Here is a 16,239-nt window from a genome sequence, read left to right on the forward strand (position 1 = left end):
TTCTTTTGCCTTCTAGGGAAGTGGAAAGGAGGGTGTTCACAAAGACGCAGAGCTCTGTCCACATGCCGCTAAAGACGGATCAGGAGCAGATGACATCTAAAATAGAAAAGACTGGGCGTACATCTCATCCGCCAGCAGCGGATTCAACCTCCGCTCGCTCCAAACAGCCTCAGATAGTGTATGACCTAACAGTCGACCGCACCGGCCGCTACCAGGAAGAAAGTCGGCGTATCCCACAGGAGGGCGTTGAGGTGGCACAGTTTACAGCCAGACTTGGCTCAGACAGAGAGACGTGGTATTCCAAGAGCCCTACTATATCTCAAAAGGAAAGAGATGCAGTGCGAGAAAGAGAAATACACTTGTATAGTCATAATGTGCCTGCCCGTTTACAGTCAGCCCAGCCCTCCCCGACACTTACCCAGAGTAGTTACTACAGCCCAGCATCTGACAGTGTTGAGAACATGCCTTCAGCGCGCAGAGCTCCACCCAGCAAGGAACTGTACGAGCAACTGAGTGTCCCAAACACTGGTGCCTCTGTCCTGCATTTACCTAGTACACAGAACGCAGTCAAGGCCAGACCCCCACCTCTTGTCAAGTACCAGAAAGAGGAGGGTCTCCTGGTCAAGATTACAGAGCAGCTAGCCTCAAAAGCAGTCTCTGTGGAGCCTCTGGAGCTCAAAAGCATGGATCGGAAAGGCTGTCCTGCTTCCTTCATTCCAGGTTCTGTGTCCTCCCGTGCTACAACTTCACTGCACAGGGCGCCCATCTTTCACCCTCCAGCCCTGCCCAGTACAGCATCTAAAGAGGCAGGGAAGAATAGGCTGTCTCCACCTACTCTGACACCCATCCAACCGATTAGTTTATCTGGAAAGGTTCAGGATGTACACAGACCACCTACTCTAATGCCAGAGCTTAGACATGGAGCAGTTGCCGGAAAGAGCGTGACTCCCGATCCTGTATACATGACAAGCCAAGCTCACCATTTGTACCAGGGCAAAATTTTGCACAGCCGGGAGAGAGTGATGGGAAGTCCAACAACCAATGGAGTTGTAGTTAACCCACAGGCTGCCACTGCTTCCGTTATTGTTCGTCCCGCCAGTTACACCCACCCACCCATAAACCACACCAAACCTGACAGGTCACTATCTCAAGGTCAGTGCGGGCATGTGCAAACATTTGAAAGTGTGTCAAATACACATTTAAAGGACGGCCAGTGTAAAAGGGGTGTCCTATGGACCCCTGTAGATACCGCACACCATAATAGCATGATCACTTCAAAGCAGGTCACTAACATGCCCCTAAACATGACCACTAAAAACATAAATACAAATAATATTTTAAATCACATGTCAAATTATTCCACAGACGCATGTCCTTTCTCAGACCTGGTATCTGAACAATGTGAAAACAAAGAAGCTGGGATCAAAGTTTTTTCCAAGGTGGATCCCTCTTCAACATCCTGCTGCTCAACCAAAGGCCTTCCCCATGTGAAGAAACACAGAGCTGGATTAACTGCTTCAAAATCAAGACAAAATATGCAAACAGTCCAGCTGCTACACACTACAGACATCTTAAACTCTACTAATAATGTATGTCACGCCTCACACAGTTGCTCTACAAACAGTTTGCACACAGTATGTAACACACACACACAAGAGTCAGAGTCTGTATTCAATCCCAGCCCCCCGAAGCATCCCAGGTTAGCCCCCAAGGTCCATGGTGTTGTTGCCAACAAACCAGGCTCACTGGTTCAGCCTTCAGTTCATATTAATCAACCAGCCCAATCTAGTCAAAACAACTACCACAAACTGAAAAAAGCTTGGCTGACCCGTCACTCTGAGCAGGACAGAGGTAGTGCCAACTTCGAGAAAGCTGACGTAAGTCCGACAGTCGGTGTCTCTTTGCCATTCAAACAGGGGGTAAATGGTTTTGACAACAAATGGTCCACACAAGAGGGCAAAGGATCCAGTCAGGACAACATAAAGTCCAAAATCCCAGACAGGATGAATGTACCTGAAGACAGGAATTGCAGGGGGAGCAATAAGTCCAACACAGAGGACAAGAAACCTGTCACAGAGGAAAGGAAAGCTGTTTTGGAAGATGTAAAACCTGTATTAGACAAAAATGGCAACTTGGTGAAAAAAAAGAAGCCAAGCACTCAGAACAAGATGCAATGTGTTAATGATCGACAGCCAAGCTCAGAAACCCAAACTGACTTTAAAATTGAGAAGAACAGTAATGGGGAGAAACTGGCCTTTTCAGAAAGCCGTCAAAATGAAAATGGAGGTGACTTAGATAATGAAAGCGAGAATCGAAAATGTGAGTCAGCGAGACTCAGCAAGAACCAGAACAAAACCACATTTAAGAAGAAGCAGAATGGACAGCAGAGAAAGAGAGGGGGAAATGAGAAAGAGGAGGATGAAGAGCGGAAAGAGGAAAATCGGGGCAAGCCTAATGGCACTCATCGGACAATCAAAGAGAAGTCTCAGCACAGGCTGCCCAGCAGTAAGTTTACTTTGTTTTGAAGCCTTTGTGTAGGATGTGTGCAGGGTGTGTGTGTATGCGCAGGGTGTGTGTGCGGAGTGTTTGTGTGTGTGTGCAGGGTGTGTGATTGCAAGGTGTCTGCAAATCCCTAAAATTGTATATAATAAATTCAAGGCTTGAACAAATATTACATTAGATTTAGTTTACAGGGGGAGGAAACATGCCAACATAGAGAGATACACTATAAGGCCAAAATGATTTGGACACCATGAGCTTGTTGGACATCCCATTTCAAAAACTAAAATAGAGTGAACTCTATGTGATCATCTGAGCTATAACAACAGCCACTCTTTTGAGTATGCCTGTGAGACTTCAGTCAAAGAGCTTTTGTATGGCTGGGCACTGATGTTGGTCAAAAAAGCTTGATTGATGTTTTAGTTCACTCCAAAGCTGTTCAGTGGGCTGAGGTTTTTTTAAACCAAGCTTTTCTTAATGTCTTTATAGCTCATGCTTTGTAAACAGGGACACAGTCATGCTGGAACTGGAAAGGGCCTTTTCTAAACTGTTGATGCAGAGTTGGAGGCATGTAATCTCCTTTATATAACTGGTTATACCTGTGGCTGATTAAAATTAATTAAATTAAAAGGGGTGTCCCAATATTTTTGGCCATATAGTGTACAATCTCTCATTATTATTAAAAATAGGTTAAATAATCTAATAGTAATTTCGTTTTAGTGTGTATATTTTAGAAAAGCTAGACTATAAAAGCTTGAACATTTTCACTTGTTGACGAGGTTATGTCTACTGATGGAAAATTTGATTCACCTGGCTTACAATGTTAATATCCAGTGCAGTGCTACACAAATTAATTCAAACAATGTTCTGGAAGAATTTCCTCCACCGGCAATGTGTACCTAACTGGCAAACTTTACTGACATGTCACTCTGACAGTGTGTTTATAATAACAGGAGCAGACAGAACACAGCTGTGAGCAATTTTTTAAACAAATTACAATACCTCGTCTTTTTATGCGTGAGGTGCTTTGCTTTTTTGGTTTTTTAAACTATGTACCAATGCATATCACTGCTTGCTGTTGTAATATGAAATATGTGCCCCAAGCGAGCCCATAGTAAAGTATTATATTATTTCCTACTGCTTGAGACTTTTTAAGAATTTAAGGTTTACTAATTTAAGGATGTGAATTTTTGTGCCGTATTGAAATTGAATGAGCTGACTGGGGCTACTGTGGGTTCTCTTTTTCCACAGATGGCATTCCTCGTTCCGTAATGAAGGACTGGAGGAAGGTAAAGAAGCTGAAACAGAGTGGCTCAGCCTTCCTACAGGATGACTCGTGTGCAGAGATCGGGGCTAATGTGCAGAAATGCTGCGAGTGCAGACTAGACCGCTCACGCAAGACTCAGGAGACTGCCATCTCACCTGTCTTCTGCCGCTTTTACTACTTTCGCAGGTAATTTGGATGGGGCTGTGGAATTTTTTAAAATTAGAAACATACAAAGGTGTTACCTGTGTTTAATCTGTCTTTAAATGCATTTAAAGGACTGATCAACTAATTAATCCTTCTTCTATATTTTTAAATGTATATTAGTTTATAACCTCTAATAACATTTGTTTAAGTAGAATCACTTAGATTTTTAATGAAAACATTTCAGGTATACTTGATTTTGTCCAGAAATACATTTCCCCTGCCTTTTTCTGCTTAGCTTCAGTTTGCAACTTAATGCAAGATTTAACTGTGTCAGCTTTCTCATGCTAAGTTTTATTAGTAGTGTCCACATTCAAAACATTAAAAAATGTATCGCCAGAATCATTTATTGCTTGTCCTTTTTGCTAGTTTGTCTATTTGTCTTTTGCGACAGACTTTCATACAGTAAGAATGGAGTGGTCCGTGTAGATGGGTTCTCTGCTGTGGAGGAGACCAACGAAGAGGCGGTGAGGGTGTGGACGGCAGGCTTTGAGGAAGGAGAGAGGAAAGAAATGGAACTGGACACAGCCAAATACATTCTTACACTCATAGGCGACAAGTTCTGTCAGCTTGTCAAGACAGAAAACAATGCTCTCACATGGGTCAGGAAAGACAGTGAGTGTCTGTGTATACTGCAATCATAACAATACTAAATCTGTCCTAATTTTTCGTTTTAGTTTTAGCTGTTCAGATTATTATTATTTATAATTAAGATTAAATCTGTTTCCCAGCTCTGTTCTGGGTTGGTGTCATTTACATTTGCAGGCAGCACACAGTAATTTGCTTGGTTACAGCAATTTACACATTTAATTACACAATGTGCAATGTGCACAGTGTGCCATATTTATTAAAACCTACTTTCAGAAAAATGTTTCTATACCAGTTGCATCAAATCCTTCATTACATAATCACTCCAATTTGCAGATAGCTTTTCCTGTTGTCACTTTACCACTGTTGTTTTAAATCACCTACCGTTAAATGGGCTCAGCCTGGCATACTCTACAGTATATTGGCTTCTGTTTACACAAATTCCTCCTGTATTTGCTTAGAAAAGTTACTACATTTTTACCTGGTGAATTAATGCTTCAGTCTGCCTAAAACCCTGGTGCCCTAAAGTAAATTACCAGAAAATGTGCCCAGTAAATGGAAGTAGATTTTAAATGTGGCTACTTTGCTTGGATTATTGTAAAACACCTTGGTGTTTTTAAGTGAAATGTTGCTAGTGTGGATATAGCGTCAATGTGGCTGATCATATAACAGTATAGGATAATAATATGATATTAAATGTTTACAATGATATTTTATTGTGTTGTATTAGTAGATAATACTTTTTAATACCTTTCCTCTGTGTGGTGTGTGTGTGTGTGTGTAGCCCAGGTGATGTGGAAGCGGGCAGTGCGAGGTGTGAGGGAGATGTGTGATGCATGTGAGGCTACGCTGTTTAACATGCACTGGGCCTGTCACAAATGTGGCTTTGTGGTCTGTATGGACTGCTACAAAGCTCGTGAGATAAGGAGCGCTAAGGGTAAGTGGCACACTTAGAGAATGTAACAACCTCCATATGTTTTCTTTATACCTAAATATGCATGTTATGGATTTTATACTCTTTTTACTATGTTTTCTCTTTTAGATAAGGAGCTATATATCTGGGTTAGATGTGTGAAAAATCAACAACATGACCTTAAGACCCTTATGCCTACACAAATAGTCCCGGAAACTAGTAAGTACTGGTGCATTGGGTTTACAAGCGTGTTTTTTTGCATGTTTTGACCTACAATACAAATTTCTGGTCATTGTTTTAGTAAGACATTTGGCTAATGTTACTTTTGTTTTGATGTGTGTCCTTCAGTATTGGCTAAGCTGCAGAGCTCAATGCATTCTATAAGAATAGAGTATGGCATTCCTTCTCAGTGCTCCTGCAATGGCAACACTCCCTTCCTGTCCAGACCCCCTGTCTGCTATAGTCTGTCACAGGTAAGATATTTAATTAATCTTAGTTTCTTTTGTTCTTATGTATGTTTATATTTGAATTGTCTTGTAAATTAAATAAAATCATAACCCCTGTGCCTCATTTTTACTTCTTAATGACTTTAGGCTATATTTAGATTTGCTGTTCTCTTCAATGGATGTCTTACACTAGGAAAAGATAATCATGTTGTTGTGGTTGTTGCATTAGCATTCAGAGAGGGCACAATTCAACTTGAAAAGCCAGAAAAGCTCTGCACAGGTCCCAGATCAACAGAAGAGCACACATGACACACTTCACAAGAATCCCACAGAGAAAAAAGGTGAATAATATTTACAAACATCTATTTTTACTGCATGTTACATCAGCTGCTCTTGAAATACAGTTCATACAAAAGACCAACAATGTTACAAGTTAGATTATGTGGTATATTTGAAAAAAAGCTTAGTAAAGAATAGTTTAGTAAAGAATAGTTCCGTAAACAAAAGCTTAGTGTAATGGGCCCACCTGTCATAGAGATCGTCAGGGGCATGGGTACAGAATCACGCCCACCCGCCATGCCATTATGGCCGGCAGGGGCATGAAGGTGCAGATTAATGACAGTGGTGAATTCTTTAATTAGGCAATCTTTGTGCCTCATCAGTGTATAAAATATATGTTTGTAGTGCAAGAAAGTTGTGATGCTGCTATGTTTTATGTGACTGTCTGTGTGTGTTTGTATGCTCCAGGAAAATTACAGGGTGATGAGTTGGAGGTTCAAGGCAGGAAGTCTAGCAGCCCAGAACAAGGCTCCACCTTGCGTGACCTGCTGACCTCCACAGCTGGAAAACTGAGGCTGGGCTCTACTGGTCCTGGAATAGCCTTTGCACCAGTTTACCACAATACTGATCAGGTCTAGCATTTTTATCCTACCTCTGTCTCACAAGTTGGTATTCTTGTCATTTATTCAATAGCCATGAAAAACAGCACTTTCTGAATGGGTGGCAGATGTGTAGTATTTCCAGATGAAATGACAGTTCCATTCAAAAGTTTAATTACATTTTTAAATCAATGTGCCTAATAAAACATATCCATGTTGGAGTATAACCATTACATTAGGAGCATACATAACTGTTGAAACTCGACTTGTATTTACATATTTCTAATTCCTATATGGCACACCTAAACAGTGTTGGTAATGGCACATTTAGTTATTTTTATCCCACATTTATTGTTTTACATGTTTACTTTTTGTCCTAACGTAAATGTCATGAAACTGTTATTTTTAATGACACGATAATTATTTATAGGCAACAGTGTACAACTAAAAAGCAATTTCAATGCAGCATTATAAAGCCGGTAATATAAAATCATAGTAACCACCATGTAAAAGCAGTCCTGTTGGTTTGAATGGTATGCTCATTTTGCAAGCATTATTCTTATCTGGTCAGTTCAACCTGATATCATGATGATTTTGGTCGAGCCATAAAATTTGCATAATGAAAATTTGATAGAAGTCTGGGACAGTTACAGTTACCTCTTGTGTAAAAATCTTTTCTACACATAAATATACTGGATTTTCTAGATTTGAACCTAGAACCTAAGGTCATACTAATAATGGAAATATTTTAAAGAATCAACTGCCTTTGTAATATTTGTAGAACATTTTCCTGCAACTCTTCAGAGACAAAACATGCGTGCCAAAACAGCATTGAATAGATGCTGCATTCATAATAAACTGATTGCTAATTTGACAAACTTTAAAATGTTAGTATGTAGTTTGCAACCCACACGTTTTCACCCACAAGTACACAAAATCCTTACTTGCGTTTAATAAGCGTTTACTTAGTGTGTAACTCATACGTTCATTAATTTATTTGATTACGTTTAAGTACTTGGGTGGTAATTTTAATGCTCACAGATCTCTATTTGTACTTTATCTTTTATACTGTTCAGAATACTCACATTCCCAACCTCCTGGATGACATTATTGCTTCTGTAGTGGAGAACAAGATTCCAGCCACCAAAATGAACAAACTGGGGTTAAAACTGGATTTGCAAACAGAAAAGGAGGTGGAGATGAAACCAGAAAAGGTGAAGCCCGCTCGAATCCCATTGGCTGACCCACATACCAGTGTCCCTCACGAATGGATAGGCAGCCACCGGCTGCTCTGGCTTAAAGATCATCATCACCTAGGCAACCAACGGCTGTTCAAAGAGAACTGGACGCAAGAACAGGTTTGTCGTACAGCAAAGATATTGAGGATTAACATTTTCTGTGCAAACCTGAGGGATTAGGAACTTTTTGGACAGGAAAAAGAGACTGATTACTAAATTATATTTTAATCAGATTATCTGTTTTAATAGAGGATAAAATATTTAAGGATTAAAGGTTTAACTATTTTTACTGTTTATTGACAGTCACATCTTGCACAAATATATTCAGCAAATTTTTGTTACAAAAGTTTTCATCTTTTTTTTGAATATTCCTTAACAAGGATAGAACGTGCTCTCTGCCTTAAGAACTAGATTAGTGATTAGTATAATATGTGGATTGATGTTAATGTTGATTGATGCTGATGTTGTTCTGCAGCCAGTGCTGGTCTCTGGGTTGCACAAGAGTCTGAACACCAGTCTTTGGAAACCAGAAGACTTCAGCAAAGAGTTCTCATCCCTTCACAGTGACTTTTACAACTGCCGAGATGGGAGCATCACAAACACCTGCGTCAAGGACTTCTGGGATAGCTTTGAGGATGTGTCAAGTGCGTGTTAATTTAATGTCTCATTTCAATTATTTTTTTCTCTAGTAGCCCAACCCTGGCCCTCTTTTTCATTTTAGCAGCCAGAAGTTGTCTAAAAATAATTTGTGACAGAGTTATTTAATATACTTACCAGACATTGTTATTAATAAACATATTAATAAACAAACATTAAACATAATTGTGTGTGGTTTTTTTGTTTGTTTTCCTCTTTTTTTAATTAGAGAGACCCAAATCTGCTAAAGGTGACACTGCAGTGTACAGACTGAAGGACTGGCCATCAGGAGAAGAGTTTCTAGCTCTGATGCCATCCAGGTAAGTGGCGCTACATGCCACTAACTCTTCTTTCAACACATATATTTGCATTGTGTTCTTGGGGTTGTGCAAAAATAGTGGCAGCTATTGATCATGCCAGCTGCTATCTTTAATATACTATTATTAAGTTTTGTTAAAGTAATGACTCTTATAATGACTGCTTTTTTATAAATAATGACTGTTGTAAAAATAATCATACCTTTGTTAGGTATGAAGATGTGATAAAGTCTTTGCCTATTCCTGAATACACTGGTCCAGATGGTGCCCTCAACCTGGCCTCTCGCCTGCCAACATTTTTTATCCGGCCAGATCTAGGTCCTCGCCTCTGCTGTGCTCATGGTATTTCCCTAGTCTCTCACTTTCTAATGCTTCTATCGCCTGATTGGAGTACCTTATACCTATTTTTAGTAACCAAGTTGATATGCACCTTTAATTGTTGTGTATGTGTGTGTATGTGTACGTGCACAGGTGTGACATCTTGCCCAGAACAGGACTTTGGAACCAGCAATCTGCATGTTGAAATTTCAGACACTATGAGTATTCTAGTCTATGTTGGCATCGCCAAGGGCAGTGGAGCTCTTTCCAAAGCAGGTTAGTCCATCTGTGACAAAAGAAGCTCCGGTTCTTACTGTGGCATTATGGATTTGTCAAAGTACTGGTTTGAACATATTTGACAGTGGATGTAAATCATTTAATGATATTGAACTATTTTCTTTTGCACAGATAGGGCTCTGTCTCTCCTGTAGATCAAAATGTATCAATGGCTGTATAAAATTGAATAAATACAAGAGCAACCAAATGCTAGACTGTTTCTTTTTTACATTTTTATTATTTTTAATAAAAAGTTATCTCCTAATATTACACATTTAAATACTGAAAAATGGTTCCCCATGGCACTGGTCCCACTTATGAACAGAAATTAATAATAACTGAAGACAGTAATGCTTCCAAGCCAATGATGTGTGTATGCATGATGATATCCAAATATGCATGGCATGCACACACCTTGTTGCACATCAACTGCTGCCAGCTATCCTAATCAACAATATAGTTCTTTTACAAGGAAATGATTTACAAGACGTATGACTGGTCTAAAGCTTTCTTTTGTTTTTTTTTGTTTTTTTTTATTACTAGCTGTGGGTGTGTGCACATGTTTTTTAACAGACAACATAACAAGAAGAGCATGTGCCTTCTGTTTACTGGAAAACCATATAGCTTTAAACAAACTAAAAACAATTTACTGTAAGTTTGTACACCATATAAATATTTTGTAATTCATTAAAATGTAATCTAATAGTTTGGACACGTGGGCTAGAACATGCTCCCTTCAGCACGTGAAACATGCTAGACTAAATCATTCTTTCTAACACTCATGCAAGGCACCTTTAACGGCAAGTAGAAATTGCTGTTGCAGCAGCCATGAGACGATACCTTATTCGACCTCCCCATCAAGAGAGATGTATGATTTTGTCTATAGAGTCTGACCAGACTAGTGGCTTTGCTGAGACTGAGCAGACGTGGACTGAAGATCAGCTTGAGGCAGTTAAAGCATAGTTTTATTAAAATAACAAAGTCTGTGTTGGACTCTTAACCATAGATGTTTAAGGCAATGTCAGTGCTTAATTTTTTTTTGTTTTATCATATATTGCAATATATACATTATAAAAATAGCTATTTTTAGCAAGCTACCCTATTTTAGTTAAATGTCCTGAATTCTGTTGTTTTTTTTAATATTGTGTTTTTCCTATTGTTAATTATTGAAAAATAAGTCCATAGACTTAAAGCTATATGTGATGACTTGAAACATACATCAGCTCTGGAGTATTTAAAGTGATCTCATAACCTGTGGTGTTTCTGATGTTAATTAGTTTCAAACTGAATGTGTGTGTTGTTCTTTCAGGGGTGTTGAAGCTTTTAGAGAGGGAGGCTTTGGATGAAAGTGCAAAGAAAAGGCTAAAAGATTTCGGTGAAACCCCCGGTGCACTGTGGCACATCTACCTGAGTAAAGATCTCCATAAAATCCAGGAATTTCTTCGAATGGTATGGTACTACTTACCAAAGTTTCTACTAATTCCAAACCTCAGTCTACCAAATTAAAGCTTTAGGGCCTTTATATGCACTGTTCTTCTCTGAGGTCCAGAGAAACATAGGTGTATTGCCATTGATCTGATGTGAATGTCTGCTTGTAGTATAATACAATACTACTAACAAGATGCACTTGAATAATGCTAATATAGACCTCATTACTTAACTGAAGTGTATGTTTGTAGGTATCAGCAGAGCTTTGTGAAGGTCCTGAAGTTGATTCTGAGGCAGAATCAGATACTGAGACAGACCCTCTTCGTGAAAATAGCTGGTACTTGAGCCCAAAGATGAGGCAAAGGCTGCTGGAGGAATACGGTGTGGAATGCCGCACGCTGTTGCAGTTCTTCGGGGATGCTGTAATTATCCCTGCTGGAGCTCTGCACCAGGTCTGTCACACTATCCTTGTCACAGCGGCCCTCAAGCCAAAGTTTATTACTTTATTTAAAGACACAGGTTATAAAAATATAGGTCTGTGTGTGTGTGTGTGTGTGTGTGTGTGTGTGTCTGTCTGTGTCTGTGTCTGTGTCTGTGTCATACCGTAACCAACATTGTTTAAATGTTTTTAATATTAAGACCCAGACAACACATTCATCAGAGCAGGGTTTGATACACTGTGTGTTGTGACACATTCACCTTATGACCAGTGTTGCAATGATCTGCCATTTAATCCACAGTCATACTTTTGTTGGTCAGTACCAGATGCCATAGCCTTCAATTCTGGCATCAATGAGTCTTGGCTGCCCAACAAACTGTTGGTGGTTTGTGGTTTGTCCCTGCTCTAACCACTGTCTGTTGGCACTCACCACGGCTTACTGTTTTAGAGATACATCAACTCAGTCATCTGACCATAATGATTTGGCCCTTATTAAAATCACTCAGGTCTTTATGCTGCACATATTACCTGCATTTAATATGTGTACTACAAATAACTACCATTAAATCAACATTTAATATATCCATGACTGTGACAGGCACAAAATTGTTAGAAAATTGGCATTGTCATGCACATTTTTGGGTCATATACTAGTTGTAATTTTTGGATATTTGTGAATGTGCTTTTAATGTTTTGTCTTTACAATTAATAGGTAATGAATCTGCACAGTTGCGTTCAGGTGAATGTGGATTTTGTGTCCCCTGAACACGCCCACAACTCTTATTACTTGACCCAGGATCTCCGCACTCTCAAAGACCAGGTGAACTATGAAGATAAACTACAGGTAATATCACACTCTTACTGGCATCCTCTTTCACTATTACACATTTTTTTGTTGGGCTGCATTATGCAACATCATCTATTTAAGACTTGTTTATCTAAAACCATTTTAATTTTTAATTTTTCATGCCTTCAAAATTATCTAGATGACAAGTTGCTGTACAGCCAGTCATCTAGCTTGTCTTTAGGAATTGTATGAGAATTGTGTACACATTTTATAATATGTTGGTGCGGCACACAACCCCTTATCAATCGGCTATAAGCTTTGAATTTGGATAAAAAACTGTAAATGTGTCATAATAATGTATATTATTTAGACCACTGAATCATCAAACAGAGACAGTGCTTGAAGTGGGGAGACCGTGCCAGTACTCCCCTTATTCACGTGTTGCTGTGTGTATTAGCAAATCAATAAGTATTACATTCTAAATTACTGTTACTTAGACTAGCATTAACCTTACTAGACTTGTACTAGACTTGTTAAGAGAACAGAAACAGGTGAGGGTCACATAGTGACCTGAATAATGCAGTTTATACACGGTCATTATGAAACTCCAAAAGCCTGATATAGAGAGGGTAGAAAAAAGTACCAGCAGCTTGTCAGACGTGCCAGTACACAATAAAAGGCAGAAGTGCTAGTACTGTGAACTAGTATGTACCGGCTCACTTCAAGCACTGAATATAGATTCACTTGCCTGTTGCAATATTTTTTACCCTACAGTAGGGACTTCTTTTTATTTTACCCTAAATAGAAAAATAGACTGTAATTTTCTTTGTTTAGGTTAATTTTTTTCCTAAAAAAGACCTTCACCCAGAAGTAACACTTACAAGTTACCATATTTGCTTAGCTAGATCCTTGGCTTGGATCACTGGTTAATAAATGATTCATTACTGTTGTGCATTTACAGATCTTGCCATGTACACTGTCATTTCTGTCTGTGGTCAATCATAGCCACACAGTATTTGCTTTAAACATTAAAAATGTAATGGTATTTCCTTTCTTGCAGGTGTAGTGTACATATCACCCGACAGTATGTACATGTAATGTCAATGTGAAAATAAATGCGAGTATAACTGAATAACTATAAATGCAATTAGGAATGATCAACCTCTGTTGAAGGGATTCTATTAACACAGTTTAGGGACAAAACGTCCCTGACTGTTAAATAGTCACCTAGGTCTAGTAGTCTGGGAAACATTGGATTGAAGGACTTGCATTCCTGTCCCTCTTATCCATCAAAGTAATACTAGCCAATCCCTGTTGTCTGTGAGTTTATGTGTAATGAATGGTAAATGTAGCACCTTCCTTCAATCATCTTATCTCAATGCTCATAAAGAAGAGGGACAGGAGAAGTTTAGGGACATCACATGTACATACTGTCATGTGATATGTACACTACACCTGCAAGAAAGGAAATACCATTACATTTTTAATTTTTAAAGCAAATACTGTGTGGCTATGATTTACCACAGACAGAAATGACAGTGTACATGTAGGGCAGTTGTAGCCTAGTGGTTAAGGTACTGGACCAGTAATCGAAAGGTCACTGGTTCAAGCCCCACCACTGCCAGGTTGCCACTGTTGGGCCCTTAAGCAAGGCCCTTAACCCTCAATTGCTTAGACAATATACTTTGGAAAAAAGCGTCTGCTAAATGACAAAAATGTAAATGTAAAGAAAGCTTTACTTGTCTTTAAGGAAGCACATTAGCCCTCATATTCCCAAAATGATAGCTTTGTGCAATATGAGAGACTTGATTAGAAGAAACTGGCAACAACAACATTTAAAATGTAAAGAAATTACAAAAGTGGACATCAAACAGCCCATGTTGATCATTCTAAGCCATGCATTATTTATTAGAAGTAAGTAGTCTGTCTTGTCTGTTCAGGTGAAGAACATCTTCTACCACTCAGTAAAGGATGCTGTGGCTGCACTGAGTCAACATTTAAAGGAGCAGAGCACAGCTGACATAAAGGAGGAAGAGTGTTGACAGTTTGTCTCTTCAAACCAGATTTCTTAGCATTACACCTTGTGCAGACAATCTCCAGATCCTTTCTGAGGAACCGCTGCTCTAAGACCAAAGCTGGTGCTGCACTCTGTACCCATTTTACTTCCATGCAAGGACCCATCACTTCAGCCCAATATGTCAGTATGGTTTTTATTTTTTTTATTTTGACCTCCATATTCCCCAGTGCTCAGTCCCATCCTGGTTTCTTCCTGCTTGGACAGGAAGAGAAGAAAGGTGAGTTGTGGCTGAAGAGTAGAAAAGAGGAGGTGGAACACTGTTTTTTAAGCAAGCATCTGTAAAGAAGGAATAGAGGTAAACTGCTAAGCACAACACTGCAGCTCTCACATGCTCTGTGTACAGTGGATATGTATTATGTTCAGAAGACGGTGCTCTAAGGAAGCTGTTAACTGCACTGTCTGCAAAGTTTTAGGAGAGCAGCTAAACTAACACAACCATCGCAGCATCCCATTATTTCAGCCAACGCCAAGCTGATAGCTTTTATCGTTCATGTTTATAGGTAATATTAAATTATTAACCATTCTGGCTGGTAATCACTGTGCAAAAGGGAAACACAAAAATACAGTACATACAGTATATGTTTGTTAAAAGTAAAAAAACTTTACATTTTTCAACTGAAGTATAATATGTAAATAAGCAGAATATACATATATAATATATTATGAATTTTCTATATGGTGTGCTTTATTTGATGTATGTGTTGTTTGCTACTGGATGTACAGTACATTGGAGCTAAAGAGATGTTTTACATTTTCCATTAAAATGGAATCAATCTGGAACATTTTTTGTCTGCAAAGTGGTACCTGCTCGATGAATGAATAAAAAGACTGTTATGAAGACTGTTCCAAGGTGCCCCTGATCAGAAATGACTGCACAGTGCTCAAGAAATGATTTATTATTTCAGACAGAAAGCTACTGTTTTTATATGCATTCAGGAAAGATGTATTAAACACAGCAGGCTACAGTAGTTAGAATGCAAGCCGACAATTACTTAAAAATGAAATAATGAATGTGACTTGAAAGCGGATTTTTATAGATTGCAAAATATTAAACCATTGAAATGGGTCTTTTCTTTTACTTTATGGATTATGCACTAATTAACAAATGCCCAACGTTGTCATTGCATATCCAAATAATAATACTGTTTGTTTTATTTGAACAAAGAGAAAGACCAAGCTGCTGGAGTATTAAGTTTTATTGTTTCATTGTTAATCTTTAACATCAGGCATTGGTTGTTTGCAACATCTATTGGGCATAAATTGTAAGAAAAATGTGGTCACTCATGTCCAATTTCATGTTTATTCATGAATATTATTTTCTAAGTTAAAATAGGTGAATGGGGGGCAGCATGATGGCGCAGTGAATAGCACTGTGTGTCGCCTAACATCAAGGGCCTGGTTTCAGTTTCCCAGCCAAGTGGCCAAGGTTCTTTGTGTGGAGTTTGCATGTTCTCCCTGTGTGCATGTGGTTTTCTTCCAAAGACATGCGTTCTGGCCAGTTGGATCTACTAAAATAGCACTAAGTGTGTGTGTGTGTGTGAATGTTTGTGCGTCGGCCCTGTGATGGACTGGCGAACTGTCCTGGCAATTTATGGCAATTTGTTGCACAATTTTTTTTTACTACACCTGTTCCAGGGTGCCTCGATCAGAAACTTTACAGTGCTCGAGAAATGACTTATTTTTTTCAGACAGAAATTGCAGAGCTGTCTCTGTGTTATCACATACTACTCAAATACACTGCAGTTAGCACAAATACACAGGAAATATGAACATTTAATTTAATTTCAGAGCTTGTAAGGAGGCCATTCTTTGCCTCCATAGCAGCTTTAATGCTTCTTGGAATGCTCTCATAGAAGTTCTACATTTTTTCAAGAGAACTTATCTATCAGTTCTTCAAGGACGAGGTGGTGAAGATGTATTACACAGTTTAC

At 38.9% G+C, this 16,239-nt stretch overlaps 1 protein-coding gene across 2 annotated transcripts in view; it reads left to right on the plus strand.

The window, feature by feature from the left end:
• The window catches only part of jmjd1ca (jumonji domain containing 1Ca), a 70,152-nt gene extending 54,783 nt beyond the window's left edge, over positions 1-15,369 (plus strand). The window contains exons 11-28 of one of the 2 annotated variants that reach the window (XR_010014234.1): positions 17-2,505; positions 3,751-3,952; positions 4,362-4,582; positions 5,340-5,492; positions 5,598-5,687; positions 5,817-5,941; positions 6,144-6,255; positions 6,662-6,825; positions 7,869-8,150; positions 8,506-8,674; positions 8,896-8,986; positions 9,195-9,325; positions 9,455-9,577; positions 10,887-11,026; positions 11,257-11,457; positions 12,157-12,288; positions 14,172-14,428; positions 14,513-15,369. Coding sequence is in view for 1 of the 2 variants with exons in the window: in XM_063006816.1 (XP_062862886.1) it covers positions 17-2,505; positions 3,751-3,952; positions 4,362-4,582; positions 5,340-5,492; positions 5,598-5,687; positions 5,817-5,941; positions 6,144-6,255; positions 6,662-6,825; positions 7,869-8,150; positions 8,506-8,674; positions 8,896-8,986; positions 9,195-9,325; positions 9,455-9,577; positions 10,887-11,026; positions 11,257-11,457; positions 12,157-12,288; positions 14,172-14,273 (4,927 nt within the window). In the remaining variant the exon portion in view is untranslated. Of the gene's footprint in view, positions 1-16; positions 2,506-3,750; positions 3,953-4,361; positions 4,583-5,339; positions 5,493-5,597; positions 5,688-5,816; positions 5,942-6,143; positions 6,256-6,661; positions 6,826-7,868; positions 8,151-8,505; positions 8,675-8,895; positions 8,987-9,194; positions 9,326-9,454; positions 9,578-10,886; positions 11,027-11,256; positions 11,458-12,156; positions 12,289-14,171 lie in introns of both variants that reach the window. The other variant, XM_063006816.1, reaches the window with a different exon arrangement.
• Positions 15,370-16,239: the final 870 nt, after the last annotated feature.

The sequence above is a fragment of the Trichomycterus rosablanca genome, chromosome 13, assembly GCF_030014385.1.
Source record: "Trichomycterus rosablanca isolate fTriRos1 chromosome 13, fTriRos1.hap1, whole genome shotgun sequence".
Classification (NCBI taxonomy): Eukaryota; Metazoa; Chordata; class Actinopteri; order Siluriformes; family Trichomycteridae; genus Trichomycterus; species Trichomycterus rosablanca.